This window comes from Athene noctua, chromosome 14 (assembly GCF_965140245.1).
Source record: "Athene noctua chromosome 14, bAthNoc1.hap1.1, whole genome shotgun sequence".
Classification (NCBI taxonomy): Eukaryota; Metazoa; Chordata; class Aves; order Strigiformes; family Strigidae; genus Athene; species Athene noctua.
This window is the reverse complement of record NC_134050.1, coordinates 4328708-4346437: the sequence shown is the minus strand read 5'-3', so window position 1 is coordinate 4346437 and position 17730 is coordinate 4328708. Positions and strand designations below refer to the sequence as shown.

At 38.1% G+C, this 17730-nt stretch overlaps 1 protein-coding gene across 1 annotated transcript in view; it reads left to right on the top strand.

Moving 5' to 3' along the window:
• Window positions 1-2404: 2404 nt before the first annotated feature.
• DNAJC24 (DnaJ heat shock protein family (Hsp40) member C24) overlaps window positions 2405-17730 on the top strand; it is a 34099-nt gene continuing 18773 nt past the window's right edge. Inside the window, exons 1-2 of the mRNA XM_074917796.1 lie at window positions 2405-2451; window positions 3823-3963. Coding sequence (XP_074773897.1) covers window positions 3856-3963 — 108 coding nt within the window. The 5' untranslated portion in view covers window positions 2405-2451; window positions 3823-3855. The remainder of the gene's footprint in view (window positions 2452-3822; window positions 3964-17730) is intronic.

The following is a 17730-nucleotide window of genomic DNA, read 5'->3' as shown; positions in this document are numbered from 1 at the left end:
TGTTTGAGTTCAATCTGTTTTGCCCTGCTCTCTCTCTTCCCTACATGCCCACTTGACGTTAACAAACCTTAAACTAACTTAATATCTTCAGCGATGAAAGATTATCAAATTGGCTTGAGATTCATCAACAGCTTTAAATGTCATTACAACCAGACAGAGCATGATGAGCTAAGACTAACCTGAACATAACATTGTGGTTTCTGAAACCGGATAGATTAAAATTAAAAGAGAAACTGAGGCACACACATTATAATATCAGACAAGGCCAGATAATCCTGCAGTGATTTCATTTCATAGTTTATGCATTCTGCAGCCCATGAACACCAAATTGTTATATTAAACAGTATATTTTCTTTTACTTTGGCTGAACACGCACAGAAAAGCATGAGTGTTTTACCTCTGATATTGTTCTGCTGACTTCAGAGATAATTTCTTAACATTTATAATTAATTCTATCTTGAACAACTAATTACAGATAATTATAATATGGGATGCAAATACAATCTCTCAAATAACTCTGAGTTAACTAGCTGGCTTCAGGCACCAATCCTATAATCAGTTAAAATGGAAAAAACTCTATACGCAACATTTAAGAATTCTGGACATACAGGATAAAAATGGATTTTGTAAAGGTATCCAGCCTGTAAGAGGTATTAACCATTTGTGGTAAAAGCACGGGTGTAGTAACCAGTCTCCAAGATACTACCATATCTTTCACAATTTTCCTTTTAATTTCCCCCCTTCACAACAACAGTACTTGTTCACATATCAGCCCCTGTCAGTGCCTGAGGGGAATACATTGAAGTGATGACAAGCCAAACCAAAGAAGGTAACTCATACAATCCTACTGAAACCTTCACCTGAGAGGTAAATTCTAATTTCAAAAGGGATTATGTAAATTAGCTCACATCTGATACATCTCAACTATAATTCAATTATTTAAGTGAAATATATAATTACTCATACTGGTGCTGGAGAAGTTAACACCTCCTTGACGGAGGGAGGTGGATTGTTCCAGGGCTCACCTACTGCCCAAGAGTAAAGTCTTTCCCTTTTGACAACTATGGAGATCATGTTACAAATTTGTCCTCTCCTACAAAAGTTCAAAATACTAACCTACTCTGGTTTGTAGAGACATGGATGACCAGGATAGACAAAAATCAGACTGACACACAGGTCTTGAGTAGTTTTGTAGATTTGATGTTTTTCTCACCTACCCAGGAAGTCTCTTGTTTCTCTACTGTCCATGTTAAACTTTAAATAAATTCTTCATGTTTAGTGTTCAGCCCCAGTTGTCCCACACCCTTCCTGCACTGGTGGTTAATGGGAACAATACGCCAGGAACACCACTCCCAGTTCTTCCTACCAACGTCTGTACAGCCTGGCTGCTGATTCACTTAAACAGTTCAAAGGGGATGAAAAATGACAGAGTTGCTGTATTCTAACATGTTGCATATCGTCGGAAGAAGTATGCTACACATTTAATGGTATAGTGTGAACTGAGTGTGGACTAATATTTAGGGATTTTGCTAAGTAGGATTGGCTGAAATTACAAAAAATGAAGTTTACATCACTAACCTAAGGTTTTTTAAGAGGAAACATCTTTAGATCAGGAAAAGGCTGCATCCTAAGCCTATTTTTTTTCATTAGGAGGATGTTCTTCCTTCCCCTTTAGGACAAGTACTTTCTAGAGAGACACCATCGTCCCATTCCGCTCACAGGGTCGGAACGACTTGTAAGGGAGGCGAGAAAAAGGCGGGATAGTCACCGTTATGCCCGCGGTTTTCTCCCCGGACACACGCCGTGCAGCAGCTGGGCAGAGGAACCCGGGGCGTGTGTCGGCCACACGCCGAGCCGACCCCGGGGTGCCGGCGGCCCGCGGTGCCCGGGGTCGGTGCTAAACTCTGCCTCCAGGGCGGGGGCGGGGGAGGCGGCCTGCGACGAGGGAAGGCAAAATGCAGCCGGTGCGCCCCGGATCTTCCCGCACCTGGAGGTGGAGTCCCTGAGGGGAGAGGGGGTATCGGGCGGGCACGGACTCCCGCGCAGCGAGCGAGGGAGGGAGGGGAAGGTGCCCCTCGGTGGCTTGGCGCACCTGGAGACGGAATCCCTGAGGGGAAAGGGGAGGTGAAAAGATGGTCCCGCTCACCCCGGGCCGGGAACGAGCGCTGGAGGGCGGCCGGGGCCGTTACTTACTGCGCCCGGCGGCAGTCTCGCAGCTCTGGGGCGCCGCCGGTCGCCATGGAGACGGCGTCGGGCCTCGGCCGGGGCTCCGCTTCCTCCCGGTGTCCCCGCCACTACTGCCCGGGCGGAAACAGGCAGGGCGGCCCACTACGCCACGCGCGCGGCCGTCCCCTCGCCACGCTAACGGCCTGCGGGGAGGCGTCGTTTCCCACCGGAGGAGTTACGCGGGACACCGGCCGCTTCCATCGCCGGGCGGGCGGTGCGGGGCAGGTGGGTGCCGGCGCTGGCCGTGGGGCCGGCGGGGGGTGTCTTTGCCCCCCGCTTCCGTGCTGGGGGGGCGGCGGGAAGCCCCCGGCGGCTGCAGCCGCGCTCCGGCGGCCTCCCGGGCCTTCCTCCGCGGGTCCTGCCGGCCTCCCTGGGGTGGGGTGGGTCCGCTGGTCCCGGGCGGGGGGCTGCGGCGGCGGAGCGTGGCCCCAGGCGGCGGTTGTGTTTTCGCGTGTTTATAAAAACCCTTGTGGGTTCCCGAGGGAAAAAGGGGTCTTCGTGGAGAAAGGTGCGGAGCGGGCATGCATGTGTGCGTGGTGCTTCCCCAGAGGAGGGGGAGGCGGGCACCCTGCAGGCGGGTGTCCCCTCTTCGCGGTTGTAGCTCTGCGAAGTTTGACAAGCATGCTCTCCTTCCCCCGTGGAAAAAAAAAAAAAAAAAAAAAAAAAAGTTTTTTCTGAAATATGACGATAGTCATCAGAAAGCGCTTTTAGTCCTGAAATGGAAAAAAATTCCTTTATCTTTCAGCAATTAAAAAAAAAAAGGTATCTAAAACTTGCCAAATTAGAGTGCTTCCCTACTGACAGTTATTGTGTATCAGAATGTTAATGATAAATCAGCTACTACAAGCTTGAGATTTCAGCATACTTAAGAATCTAGTTGAAGCTCAAGCATTACTGTGCTGTTACTGGCATTAATTCTGTTTATTTTTTTCATTCTGGATCATTGGCTTGTCGATAGATGGCCAAAAATAAGAAGCACCCTAGATAGATTTTACTTAGCAGCCTGTGCTAACTTTATATGGTTTTGTTCATTGTTTGTTTGTTTTTATATATTCTTCTACTTTAATATTTAAAAAGCTTAGTCTTCTTACACAGCAGCATGAAGGAATGGCCATACTGTGAATGTCATTGTGTAAAAACTGAGCCGTACCTTTTTGTCTCCTTGCACATATCTCAGAATTGACAAAATGTCACACTTTTATGTACTTCATTTTTACATGCTGAGTACAGTATTGCTTCGAAATAAAAAGTGTGTATTTTAAGAAGTGTGTGTATATAACCTGAGTAGGTTCAAAGTAGTTCAGACAGCTAAAATGCAAAATTATTTTAAAGGAATATGAACAGCTTTTGAAACATGATACGCAAGGGAACTGAGACAGGAAACACAACAAACCACTTCATGTATGCCAACCTATGGGGCGGAGTGGCCATGTGAATTAGGCTGGTTTTTTGCACTGTAGATCTTACGTAGTGGTATAGATGTGCTTAAGGGCTGCAGTCTATTTCATGACCCTGTAGTTTGTAACGTTTCCTCATTTGTGCTTTTTCTAGCTGTTCCTCTTTCAAATTGTAATTATATTTAATTTTCTTGCACAGTGCTAAGAAAGTCATTTCCAAGCCAGTCAGACTATGGCCTTTGAAAGGATAACACAAAAGGACTGGTACAAAATCCTGGGTGCAAAGCCATCGGACAGCCCAGCAGAACTAAAACGGAAGTATCAAAAACTTGCTTTATTAGTAAGTATGTTTTTATTATTTAAGATGTGTGAAAATAAATCTATAAAACAATAAGATAATAATTGCAGGCTTTGTTTTTACAATTTTTGTATAAATATGATTAATCAGAGTACGTTTATGATACCAATTCACTGAGGCTGGTTTAAGTTTGAAATAATTGTCTGGAGTTTTTGGGTTACCATTATATTTTGCAAAGAGGGGTTGTGGTGTTCTGGTTCCAAAACACTGATGTCTCCAAGCTTTGGTAAACGTTCATGAATGAACTGAACCAAATACTTACTCATCAGGTGCAGGATAATCAAGCACACAAGTCAAAAAAGGTCATTGTTCTTAGCACAGTCATGAAATTTGCTAATATGGTTGTGGTGCTTCCTATCCTGTGTGCAGTTGTGGTGTGCTGAATGCAACCCTTGGATATATAAAGACCAGATGCAAAGAGTAAAAATTCTTCCTGATAGTCTGCAGTAATGGAATAGAAAATGTGTAGGAGGAAAAGACGTTAATGTCAGTTTTATTAGAAAGTTTCTGATACATTTCTGTGGACTCATGTTTTTGGACTTGCATTAAGACTTGATGTTTTGCAAATTTTCTGAATTTTTCCTGTACTCCTGGTATATGTGCTTTATCAGATTACTTCTTAAGATTCTTAGTTCTTCTGTTTTACTCCTTCCCCTGAATTCAGGCTTTTTGCTCAAATGACAGTTTGGCCTGGCTTTCTGAGGAAAGTGGGCTATGTTTGCTGTGTTTTTTTATATTATTGACTATTTTCAGCCAGATATGATAGACAAATAGAATTCCCAAGGTAACTAAATTCATAAATTTCTTGAAAACTGGCCACCCTGATAGAGAAGGTGAGCAGAATTCAGTTTTTATATGTTCCCTTAGGTAGCAGCTAGCTAGACTGTCAGTACTGTCAGGGCATTATGAGAGCTCATGCACGGCTAACCTTGCATGGTTTGAGGTGTCGGAACGAATGTGTTAAGAAGTTGGGATTTTTAAATGAGATAAAGAGCATGCCAGTCAATGGGAGATTGGATTTTATTACAGTTGAAATAAATTTGTGGGTTGTTTTTTCATTGTGTTTTGTTTTCATTTTATTTCTAGCCCTTGTGAAAACTGTTTTAAAGGTCGTTTCAGCAGTGTGTTCCAAATTTCCACATTTTGATACTCTTCAGTTGAATTGGCTGAGCAACCCTGCTGTACTTCCGCTGCTTCTCAGTGCTTCCTGCTAACTTATTTCTTTGTCTGAAACTGATCTGTGTACTTAGTGTCTTAATTTTCAACCCTTTACAAGATGTTTGCGTGCAGATAGAGCCCATAAATCCTTCGGTCCTCACTATTAAACATCAGAAGAATCAATGTAGGAGAGCACTTTGGAAACCAAGCTTCTTACGTCTGGACTTAATAGAAATAGTTCTTTTCTTGGACCTCCTAATACTTTTGTTTTAATGAATTACTAGTAAAACATGAATAAAATATTAAAAATTATCTATTTGTCCTGAATGAAAACAAAAGGGGACCGCAGTGTAAATACCTTTTCTGTTTAGATAAGTGGTTAATTTAAACTGAATGCTGCAATGGAATTAATATGTTTCTTTCACTATGAATCTATGTATAATAATGGAATTAAAATAATATGTAAGGTATTGTTGAGAGCTGTTTGCCACAGAAATAAAACTAGATAGTGCCTTTCCTATATTAATTTTTTTAACTGAAACAGGCACTTTGTGTTATAGTGCTGTACTTTCATGTAATTATTTTGAAGTGTGTGAAGTGAGAACTGTTAGAGTTTACAACTGTTTACTGTAGTTTTAGAAGATGAAAATATTATTTTAATATACAAGCCTGTCTTTAGAAACTGCATATTTAAAAACTAATTGGTTAGTTCTCTTTATTTGAAAGCTGGTGAGAAATGTTATAGAAATTAAGATACTTTTTTTTTTTTTTCTTTTGCTGTTTGGCTCAGAATTCCTTTGCTATCTGTGATGGATCTCCCCAACTAAAAAGCTCCACTGATGTTTACTTGTTGGTGTTTTCTCCAAGGCAGATCTGCTGCTTGTCTGTTGTTGTTACCATATGTCCTGTCTCTGTTCATCTTTTTCTTTTAGCTGAGCTGTTGCAGATTCAACTTGTTTGTCCACTTACTAATATGCTACTAGCCTAGCACAGTCAGTCTAAAATCTGTAAAAGCATGGTGGTAATAAAATAATAATTACTTTTATGAACCTTAAAAACGCATTGGCTATAGGAGTGACTGGAGACTGCACAACATGCCTTTGCTAGAAGGTTCTCATATAGTTACAGTCTGAAAGTCATTGCTGCAGATGTTGTTGAGTCCAAGGGGTTCCATGGTTGAAAAAGTTGTTAGATGTTTATGAAAGAAAAGTCTGCCACGGCATATTAACACAAAAAATACTCTGATTCAGAAATCCATGAACTTCTGAATATTGGTGGAATATATAAGGGAGTTGTTGTGTGTTTGTTCTATGCTGTTACTATAACCGGGGCATCCACCGTTCGTTGTTAATAAAAACCATGGCACTGGATGGACCTCTCGTCTTGCCTGTTGTGCCCTATTCATGTGAAGTAACTCCCTCCCCAAGTAAAGCTTCTACTTGGAGCTCTTCGTAGCTTCACACCCCTAAAGTGACAAAGTGCTCATTTTGGCTTTTCTAAAGCTGCTGTTGGAGATAGTGGTTGTAGAAATAGTAGTATTGGTGTGGTCTACATGCAGATGTAGTTTTCATGTACTGCAGTAGTAGTCAATTATCAGAGTAACTCCAGTTTAGAAGCTGGAACAGCTTTGCTGGAACAGCAGGTGAGTGCAGCCATGTATTGCCTATTAAGAGATTTCATGACATACTATATGGTCAGTACGAAAAGCTTTCTGGCTTATGTGCAGCAGCAGAAGTTAACATCCTGAAATATTGTACTGTGCTAATTCCCTTAAAATACAAAAGTTTATAAAACAACTTGCCTCTTGGATACCAATTGCAATTAATGTGACATTCTGTAATCATGAATATTCTGATCACACATGTTCATTAACTTCAAGCATAATAAACGGTGGAATTTATTTTTTTAAAATAATTCTGCTGTTAAAATAAAAATGGCAAATGTCTGATTCCAATCCTTCTTCAAATGATCCCCAGTGCTTCATGTTGAGCATTTGCTTTTTGCCATCTGCTATTTTCTGTTTGTCAACACATGTATGCTTAGCATCTTGAATGAACAGGCAGATGTAAATTTCCAAAGCTAAAAAGAGTTGGAGATCTTGCCATATGTCATCCAAAAGTTAACTGTATTTGTAGTTAAATCTCAGAACTGACCTTAATAATACAAAGGAGTATGCAATTAAAAATGGTTGTACTGAAGGTTTGTAAAAATTAGCTTAAAACTGATTATTTTTAAAAATATAACTTGTGTTTGCCAGTTCTAATAAATTGATGATAGAAAACATTAATAAGCCATAACAAATAAAACTGTATATGCACCCTACTGGAGTAAATACTTACGTTTTACCATATTTTGCTTTGCTGTACTTAATTTTTTTCATTTTTTCAGATCACAACATATGTTTTAAGTGGATTATTTTACTACGGCTAATGTAATTTCTGTCTTTAAGAATAGTATTAATTTGATACAGAAAGTAGCACAGATTCGGCCTAAAAGTAGAGATTTTTTTAAATAATTTTTTTTCCTTTCACCTTCTAAGTATTTAAGTAGAAGTTCATATTTATAAAATTTCCTTGCAGCTTAATGAAACTTAAATTTATTTCTTTTAAATTCTTGTGTACTTACGTGACTCTCATACCTGCATCATCTTGATACTTTATTACTGTAACAATAGCAGCTGAAGATGACAGACTTCTGGGCACAAGACTTGTGTGACACTGGCAATTCTATAAATAGCTTATTTTTAAAACAAAGTTAAACTTTCATGTATGCTGGCTTATACTCTGGTGTCTTCTGTAGCACAGAGCTTCAGCCAGTAATTCTGAAAGAAAAAAAATTAGACCTGTATTTTCTAAGCAGCATCGCTTAGTGCAAAGATGCCTTGATTGGCTGTTGTACATGCTAAAGTGCTTTCTGCTGCACAGAAGACTTTCAGTTTCCATACTCTGGAAGGAATCACAACATATTCTGAGAATTAGTATGTTGTCTGGGTAGTAGGAATTTGATCTTTAATCTTCTGTCTTTGGAACATGCTGATGGTTTTGAGATATTTAGGATACACGTCACCTTTTGATCCACAGTCAACATGCACAGCAGTTTCAATAAGATTTCTTAAATGGATGAACAGGTTTTGTGCTCTATACTTAGTTTTTCAAGGAATCACATAGAGCTTTTGGGAAGGACAGTGCTTACATTCCATTTCTGAATGTGATAAAATTAACAGAGGATGAAATTAGAGTAACAAAAATAGCATATTGTGGAAAAAAAATACACCACCTTATTATTGGCACAATTTTTACATCTCCTTTTGGTCTAGCACTTTGTGGTCAAAGAATGAGTGGCCAGATTGTTTTCAAATTTTCATGTAGCTGCTCTATATCTGAAAACTGCTTTTTACAGGGAATAAAGTCACCAAACATAAGCTTTGTCTAGCTGAAAATCAGGTGTCTGTTCCTGTTGATGCTGATGATATTATAGGATACCTTTCAACTGGAAAAAAAATTATTGTGCAGGAAAATTACATGCTGCTGTTACAACGTGTGCCCTAATCTTAAAGAAAATCCATGTAATTTGAGCAGGGAGTATGCAGGAAGCTCTTACTTTTAATATGGTAAGGAAATAAAATGTGCCATTTAACACGTAGTGATACAAAGATTATCAGAAGGGGTGGTGTGTGTATAGAAATACAAACAAAGTGTTAAGGTGATCACTTAATCTTTTTGAAAGAGTACAAGATTTGAAAAGAGCATCAGGCATAAGTGAGTGACTCAGCAACAATTTTAAAAAAGGACTTTAATAGAAATCTAATTTAAGGAAGAAAAATAACTTGAGGAAGAGACTGTTCCATTGAGCTTGTGTAGAAGAAAGACATCTGTCTTTCTGGAGAGAGAAAAAAAATCTGTTGTATCTTATCAGATTTATGTACACATCTGAATTCTGCAATCACAAGAAGTATAGAGTGTATTTATGTAAAGTTAAAGATCTGCTTCCTGGATTGTTGTGTTAAAGCTTGTTCCAGAATAAATTGTGTTGCTCCTGAAAGCACTTTCCTACTGAGGAACTTCTTCTCATGCTGAGTTTAAGTGGAGAATTTGAATCTTTAAAATGAGCTTTGTGTGAGAAGCCTCATAATAATGCTTTTCATCATGAAAATTACACAGTGTGTGTATGCCTTCCTTTTAATAGCTTTTGCAGGTTTTTTTATTTTTTTTGTTTCAATAGCAGCATACTTGTTAGAGATACTTACTAGATCATCATGCTTAGCTAACTAGTTTCAGCTAACTGTAGGAAATGTTTTTTTGTAATTTGGCAGTATAAACAGAACAAGTTCAGTGCAGCCTGATTGTAGCTTGCCTGAAGTTAATATAATTGCAACAGAGAGAAAGATAAGCCAGGAAAGAGTATTGTTTTGACACTCTGGGTAGTTTTATTTGGAGCTGTTCTTTATATCTCGTTTACTGTATATGACTAATAAAATACAAAGGGGCATATTTTCAAGTTGGGTCTTGAAAATGTGGCTGTTAGTTTACATAGCATGTAGTGAACCTCAGTGTTACAGGAGTCACTAGTTCAAACAGTTTGATTAGCCAGATCATGATCACGTTGATGTTCCTGCTGCTGGTTAAGCTGTGAGAGCTCTTATTCAGTGCATCCACCTGTTGGTTTTTTTTGTGGTGGTTGGTTAGGTTTTTTTCTTGCACCGGAAGAGGTCATAATGATATTCGGTAGTAAGTCTGAAGAACAGGTTTTTACCCTGGCAATGATCATGTTGCAGTAACGGGAACGTTCGTTGATCTGACTAGTACTACAGATTTGGTGTTGTGTGTGTCAAGATGGTACTTAAAAGCCAAACGTTCTGGAGATGTGCAGTGATAGAGGCTGCCGAAGGTCCTGCTCGCTCTGGGGGACCGGTGTGAAGATGTGATGCTGGTGGCAGTTGGTCCTTGGGCCTTACATGCTCTCATTGGGGTAACTGACCAATGAGAGTGTGCGTTCTACGTAATTAGGTAGCTGGTTAATCAAATGAAATGCAGTGATTAACCAATTAATGCTCTGATTGGTCAACAACCAGCTGGAAGGCATACTCAGGACACATCCTATACAAGAAGAGGCTGCGGAAAGTATCCCGACTGGCAGAAGGGATGGGGGGAAGAGAAGTCATGGATGTGGGTGAAGAGAAACAGGATGTAGCAAGGTATGATAGTAGGGAAAGGGGCATGTGACAGTATTGGTGTGTAGCCTGCAGTACTCCTTTATTAGAGGTGGGTGTCAACCGTATCTCAGTTTATATGGAGTGATGTCTTACTTTTTATTATTTGGCAATATGTAATTTTTTTATACCGTTTTTTAAAGATGTAAGTTAATTTTAACGAGTGTATGGGTGTGAACATCCTATAGCAGAAAGTTATTTTTAACTGTTACGTAGAATGTGAGAAAACCTATAGCATCACAAAATAAACCAGCAAGTAATATATTGCTTATCCAGGTAGTTCAGCCAGTTGTGAAAGTCACGTTAGTTTGGAAGATGATTTCCAGATTTAATCTGTTCACTTACTGGGTTATTTGTCTGTAGCTTATTTGTTATGATGAGCAGCTTCTGATACTTCATCCTCTGTAGTTTTAAGATACATGCATAAGAACAAAATGAGCATTAGGCAATTGAAATGTGAGGTTCAGCCAACATGTACTTGGCCTTCAGTGTCATTTATACTCTGTGAAGGAATCTGATGCCTCTCTTGAACATTTTGTACACTGGTTATTTCAGTCATTAATTGTGTCAATATATTAAAAATTGAATATACACTGTCTTGAAGAGACTTTTTGTGAAGGGTATTCCATACTTAATGTGTTCTGAGGTAGTATAAAATTAAAATTCTGAGTAAAAATAAAATATGAAGTACTACTTCTAAATTATAAAGATGTTTCTTTACTTAGTATTTGCAAGTGTTCTTTCAGCACTTTGATGACACTGAAGTCATTTTATATTGTACGGTGTGCTTTTTATTTCTAAGGTGAGACATCTACAATAAAAATCATGTAGTGAAAGATATAAATTAAAGCACAAAGAATGAAGCTACAAAGACCAGTATAATGTTTTCACGTAAGTAAATGTTCTGATTATTCTGATGTTTGAGCAGCCACAGACAAGAGTACCTTGAGTTGTTCAGTATTTTCAAATCAGACTACTTATTTAAGTACCTACATCTGAACTTTTAAGTACTGGGTCAATTATTTAAAGAAGCTATAATCCCAGAGCATAGATTTGAAGCATAACAAATTTTGAGAGTAGAATCAATCATCTTGCAATAACTGTGTTTGTATAAGGATCTCTTCTTGCTATTAAATGATATTGACCACGTTTGTGTTGAATCCAAAACAGTCATTATATTTTTAAAATACTGCAGTATGAGGTAGTAACCCATAAAACTTAGTGTTTTGGGGCCATGTATATTTCTTAGATTTAAATAAATTATCTGTATGCAATTTGCCTTATGTTTAAAATATCTAATATAATTATTATGGAAATTTGTTAAAGCAACACATTCCCACATTCTTTCTTTCCTTCATCTTTAAACACTTTAGAGTCAGAAAATCATGATCTGAACAACATAACTGTCCTACCCTCCATCTTTTCCTTGCCTCAGTGCATCATGAATGCTTTCCCATCTCCCATTGAACTCAAATGCTCAGCAGTCGTGAGGTCATTTGGATTGATTTAATGCAGATTTTGATACCTGAAGGTCTGTCTTGTAGGACACCTTGTAGATAGCTTGTATTATTACAGTAATAAAGTTCAGCTTTTTTGTTGTAGTCTGCCAGTCATTTGGATAAATTCTATTAATTTTCAGTATGTTAGGGTTACACTTTAAGACTGTGAAGTCCATAGTCAGACATTTCAGAAGCTTGACCTTTTGTTGTTGTTCCCAATAAATTAGGTGTAACAAAAAAAATTCCGGCCGTGTTGCTTGGGTTTCTGACCTAAGAGCGTCCATGGTCAAAGAAGATAAAGATGACCGAGTTTTCTGAGCAGCATCTTAGATAAACGTTTTTCTTTTCTTGACATACTGTTAAATAGTAACTAATTAGGTGTTTGAGGAGAAGCTGAACAGGTGGTCCTCTTAAGAGATACTTACCTTCTGTCAGAGCACGCCAGCAATCCCGTATTAGTTCCTACTGCTGTAGAACAGCAATGCAAAGTACGGGCTTGATAGGATTCTCTCAGCATAACTATGGCTCCTCTTACTGTAATGAAAATCTTGGATTATTCCTCTACAGTTGCTGATCTGTCCTAGGTGATGACTTCACCTTTTCATCTCCATCTCTTGACTGGTCCTTCCTAAAATGGGGAAGTTCTGTAAAGACTAAGACCATCTATATAGAGAGTGCTTATTAAATATCGATGGCAAAAAGCTCAATAATAAATACTGCTAAGTGAGCAGCGTATTCTATTGTCGTGCGATTTTCTGGAGCCATCTCAAAGTATGTCCTTTCAGTAGTTATGAGGACACACCCTCAAATCTGTTTCCTTACTGAATATGGGGAAATTTGCCAACCACGACCAACCTCAAATTAAAAGTTAAATTAACACCAAAGTAGTGATCAATCCATGTATCCTTTAAGCCAGCAGTGTGAGTAAATCCAATCCAAACTGGATACAAAGTTTATGTGATTCTGTGGATTATGATCAGGATTGTTTTGTAACCATGGCCATGAAATTTTGAAATAACTGAATGCTGATGTGTGTTTTGTTTTTGCTTTGGATTTTTTTCTGTCGGTTTGTTGTTGTTTTTTTTAACACTGGTGTGATATCCATGAAATAGAGCCTTTATGCCATAGTCACAGCATTCTTCATGGCCTCTGATTTTAGGGGTTGAAACATATAAAGATGCTTTCGATTTATCTGGCATTGCCTAAGATATGAAATTATTGTCTGTACAACAGGCTGTGGTGCTCTTGTTTTTATTTAGATACAGTATAACAGGTTTACTAATGTCTCTCTTAAACTGCTTTATAAAAGGTAGGTGGTTACTTCATGGGTTTTGCACCCAAATGTTTTCTAAACTTGAGTGCTAAATTCTGTTAATATTTAGCTTTCCATGTCCATTTTTAAAGTTATCATTTGACTAGGTCCTAACCTGTTATTTTGAGATCATGAATGGCTTCAGATACTGTAGAGATTCTATATTGTTCCTAGAGATGGGGAAAGCTGAAAGAAATATTTTCAAGAAAATAAAAAACCTGCAGCTCTTGAAGTATTATGCAAGTGTTAGTTATGCTTGCTAATAAATAATTTTTTCAAAGAAGTCCTATTCTTCAAGGCCTGCTTTCTACAGTGACTTCTGCAGCTGAAGTGCCTTAGGGACTGATTATTTTGCATTATGCTTAAATCTGACCTCTTGAAGGTGCCTGTTTTTAGGTATTCCAAATTAATTTGAAAACTTTGGTTTAAAAACTTCGGGTTTTAGTGACCATCATCTGGGGGTAGGGGGACAACACGAAAACCTGTGTTTTGTGCTCAGCAGTTCTTAGGAAGTTGTGGGGTATCAAAGCAGTTGACTTTCTCAGCCTGCAGAAAGGTATTCATCTTGCAAGTCACAGTGCCAGCTGATGCCTACTGCCCCTAACGGCCTGTCCCTGCCCTTCTGCCAGATGTTACTCAGCCAGGCAATAGCATCCTGTGGGTTTTCCTTCATTTGCTACCATACATGTCAGCTGGAGAAGTTCATGCCCATTTTTTCAGTAGTTTAAGCAACACTGGTTGTTTGTGTTTTGGTTTGGTTTTTATTTTTTTTTTTAATAATACAGTGCAGGATTCTGAGGTTTGCTTTCACATGAAAGTAGTGTTTGCCTAAACTAGTTTCCTAATCATTTGTGTAACTGGCATTATTGTATGATTTAGGCCACATTAACTTATGTCTAAACAACGGAACATCACTTAATGTGACATTTAATAGCATAAATTGTGAGCACAGGGGCCAGAAATTTAAAAGGTGTGCTTTTAAAATTCCTTTTATGATTTTATTTTTACCTTTATACTCCTGTAAATTTTAAAATTTTTCATTTCTTCCCTTTGCTAGTTTTTTGGTGTTGCTTTTATCGCTTTATCCTCTCCTGCTGTATAGTGCAGTTTCCAAAAGGCTTTTTTAAGTAGTTTTTGAGGATCTTGGGTGGCTTTTCATAGGAAGGTAAGGAGCCATGGAAGTAGAAGAAAATGAAAGAGAAGCTATTTCTAAAGATGCACCTTTTGGTAAGCATAGGTTCTGTTTTCTCACTTTCATACCTTAGCCAAGTTAATCTTCACTGCTATTTATACAACAACAGTTGATTTTTATCACTAGAAACTGAAACTTTTACATTTCATTTCAGCATTAAGTTTGTTCAAGAGCTGAAAAGGATGAGAAGTGTGAATATTTAATATGGAAGTTATGCGAAGTAATTACTTGCTGTTTTGTTGGACTCTTCTCAGCCTAATGAGGTTAGATCTTTCCAGAGACTAGGGGGTGAAAGGACTGAGAGTTCATTACTTGGGTTTCTAATGGATGGAAAAAAAATGTCCATTTTCCTTGCCAATGCAATAGGTTATCTTTCTCATTTTGAGAAAGTTTTCAAACAAGAATCTGCAATTACTTGGTTTTGCTGGGGGACTTGAAGTGCTTTAAAGTAGCAGATGCACGGAGTGTTAACTTGAACAAAGTGGAGACCCACTGTCGGTAGTTAAGACTAGTAAGAGAGTGTGAGGTCAGAATAGTAGTATCATGATACTACAGTGCCATGATAAAAGCAACTGCATTAGAAAAGGATTTTGGTCATATGTGATACAATCTTTAGACTTCAATAATTTACTGCAGATAATAAAGTATTTTTCATTAGAAATTACTTCTTAGTGTAAGACCAGCTCTGCAATCACAGAACTTTTACAAGTAGCATCAAATTGAAAGTGACTGTTTCCATGGAAGTTGAAATTCTATAAAAATATAGTCAGAATTACAGTGGCAATCCCGCTGCTACTGCAGTTAAACATATAAAAAGAGTATGCAAAGATGGGGATTCTGGCAACAGACACTTACGTATAGAGAAGGAAAAGCAGATCTCTCCAGAGTTTTCCAGTGGCTCTCAGGTCAAATTCATACCCAACTTGACAAAAGATTAAGATTTTTCTGGTGAATAACAGACCCGTTCAAAACCCTGGTCAGAAGTTAAGGTTATCAACCGGTGTGATTTAAGTGTGAAAGAAGATGCTGTGGTGAAATTCTTGGCTTAATCAGAGAGGAGGTTGAGAAAGTTTAAAGTATGTTAAAGCATGGTAACTTTTTTTTTTAAAAAAAGATACAAATTCATGAGTTTATAACACGAATTTATTCTGTGATTATTTTTTTTTTATTGCACTTTAGAGGACTCCAGTAATTTTCAAGAATTTGCAGCACTGGATTGATAGTATCATCCTCTATGCTTTTACTGTGCAGCTCTTAGTGAATGCCAGTTATGTGGTCTGCATAACTTGCATATTGCTGTGTACATTTAATCCTAACTTTTTTATTATTCTGGCTCTTTTTAAAAGAAATCAAGCAGGGTTGTCTGTGGGTCTTCTCTTTTAAAATTATTCATTGGGTTGTGAATAACTCAAATGTTACAAAAAATTCCTTTTTCCTCCTGTGTGATATCTTGGTGACGATTTGCTGCAAATACATTGAGTTGCAGCAAATATTTCCTTATAGTAACAGCTATGGCAGCAATAATATCTGAAATATTTATATTCTGGTGATTCTTATTTGCCTCGAGTGAAGTTGGAAGTCTGCAGTTCTGGATGTTGTGTATAGCAGTGGTTATCTCAGGCCTGAAGGTATGGAAAAGGTTAATAATGTGTGTAAAACATGCAAGCAGTTGAATATTGTGTGGGAAGCTCAGATTGATACTTGCATAACGGTTTCTGATTACAGCAGATTGTGAGGAGGAAAAAGGGACAAGAATGGATACAGTTTTCACCAGCTAGTTGATCACTGAGTGATGTTAGAAAAATAGGATAGAATGGATAAGGTATAAGAGATTAGAAGGAAAATGGAACTGTCGTCTTTTATTTTTCCTCAAATGAGGAATACTTCCTATGAATAAGAATCATCCTGGAGATGGACAGTGGAGGCTGGAATCAGTGTCAAAGCAGATAACAAGATCAGGTAGGAGAAGGCTAAAGTTGTTAAAAAGCTTAAAGATTGTTTGTGTTGGGGGGGGGGGGGTGTGAGGGGGGGAAGGAAGAAGAGATGGATTGAAGTAATGAATCAAGAAGATAAATTCCTTGCTCTTTTTGTCCACCTGTCTTTGGATAGGACATCCTTTGGGAGAGTTTAAATCTCTATGAAAAGATTGAATGTCACAAGGAACGCTTCACTTTCTGTTTCTCATCTTTGCAAGTGGAAAAAGCAGGCTACTTCCATGTTCCCCGCTAACTTCTGCCAATTGAGTGAACATGTTGAAAAGATTGATTGTGGGCTAGGAAGGCAAGTTTAAGACCTGGAATCATTCTTTTCATGGAAGTGAACAAGTTTCACGTTTCAGAGTGCTTTGCAAAATCCCTGAAAAGCACCTTCAAAATAATTTTGTTTTGCACTGTTTTAACATATGACCACACCTCCTTTTTTTCTTTTTTCTTTCCCCCCTCTTTTCCAAATACTTGCTGTTTGAAAGCTTTCAATACTGAATTGTACTAGTTACTTAACAGGGGATAGCTTACAAAAATGTAAACAAGTGTGGAACCTGATCTAGTGGATGTACTCACTTATTTATGTGAATATCCTAGTGAAACGCATGAATTGCATTCCTGATATTTTTGCAGATGAAATGAGTCCTGTATTTAGCCCACTGAACATATATCTTGCCTGTTACAGTCTTTGTGCACAAGAAAGGATATGATGACATCAGTTCAATTTAGAAAGCCTGCAGGAGAGGAAATGTGAAGCAGATCTTTAAAAACAATATTAAACTTTATTTGCTTTGGTCTCCGTTTTTCATCAGTGTAGTGCAGAGAAACAATGAAATCTTTTTGACGTAACCTTCTGGTAAGCATTAGGTGGCAGTAGTGTGTTGTATTTGGCAGCTGCTTTGTCGTCTGGGTTTTTTCTGCAGTCTTTAGTGCAGTGTAATAAATGGATAAAACATGTATTTTATTTCTTATAGTTTTTATAAAATGCTGATTTATGGTTGTTCTGACTCTGTGACTAAGGGCAGCTGTTGTTTGGACTCTTGTATACATAGGTGGGATTAGCACACTGTCTGCACAATACTCATGACTTATTTGCTGATACACAGCAATAATAACTGCAAATATTCTGATGAGAAATATGCTGTTAGCGACTGAGTTTAGTTTTGCAGCTGTTTTCATAAGCTGTTACAATTTCTAAATTTAATATAGCCTGCTAGATGAAGTCTGTTTTTTTGCTGGTGTTTACTCTTTTTTTTTTTTTTTTTTTTTTTTCTTAGATAAAAACCAGACTTAGGCTGAAGAGAATGTTGGTAGGAACATAATTAACCTTTCAGCATAGTGGTGTTATTGTCACTCCAGATCTTACACGTGCTGTTACCTTGTGACCCCTTTTGGAG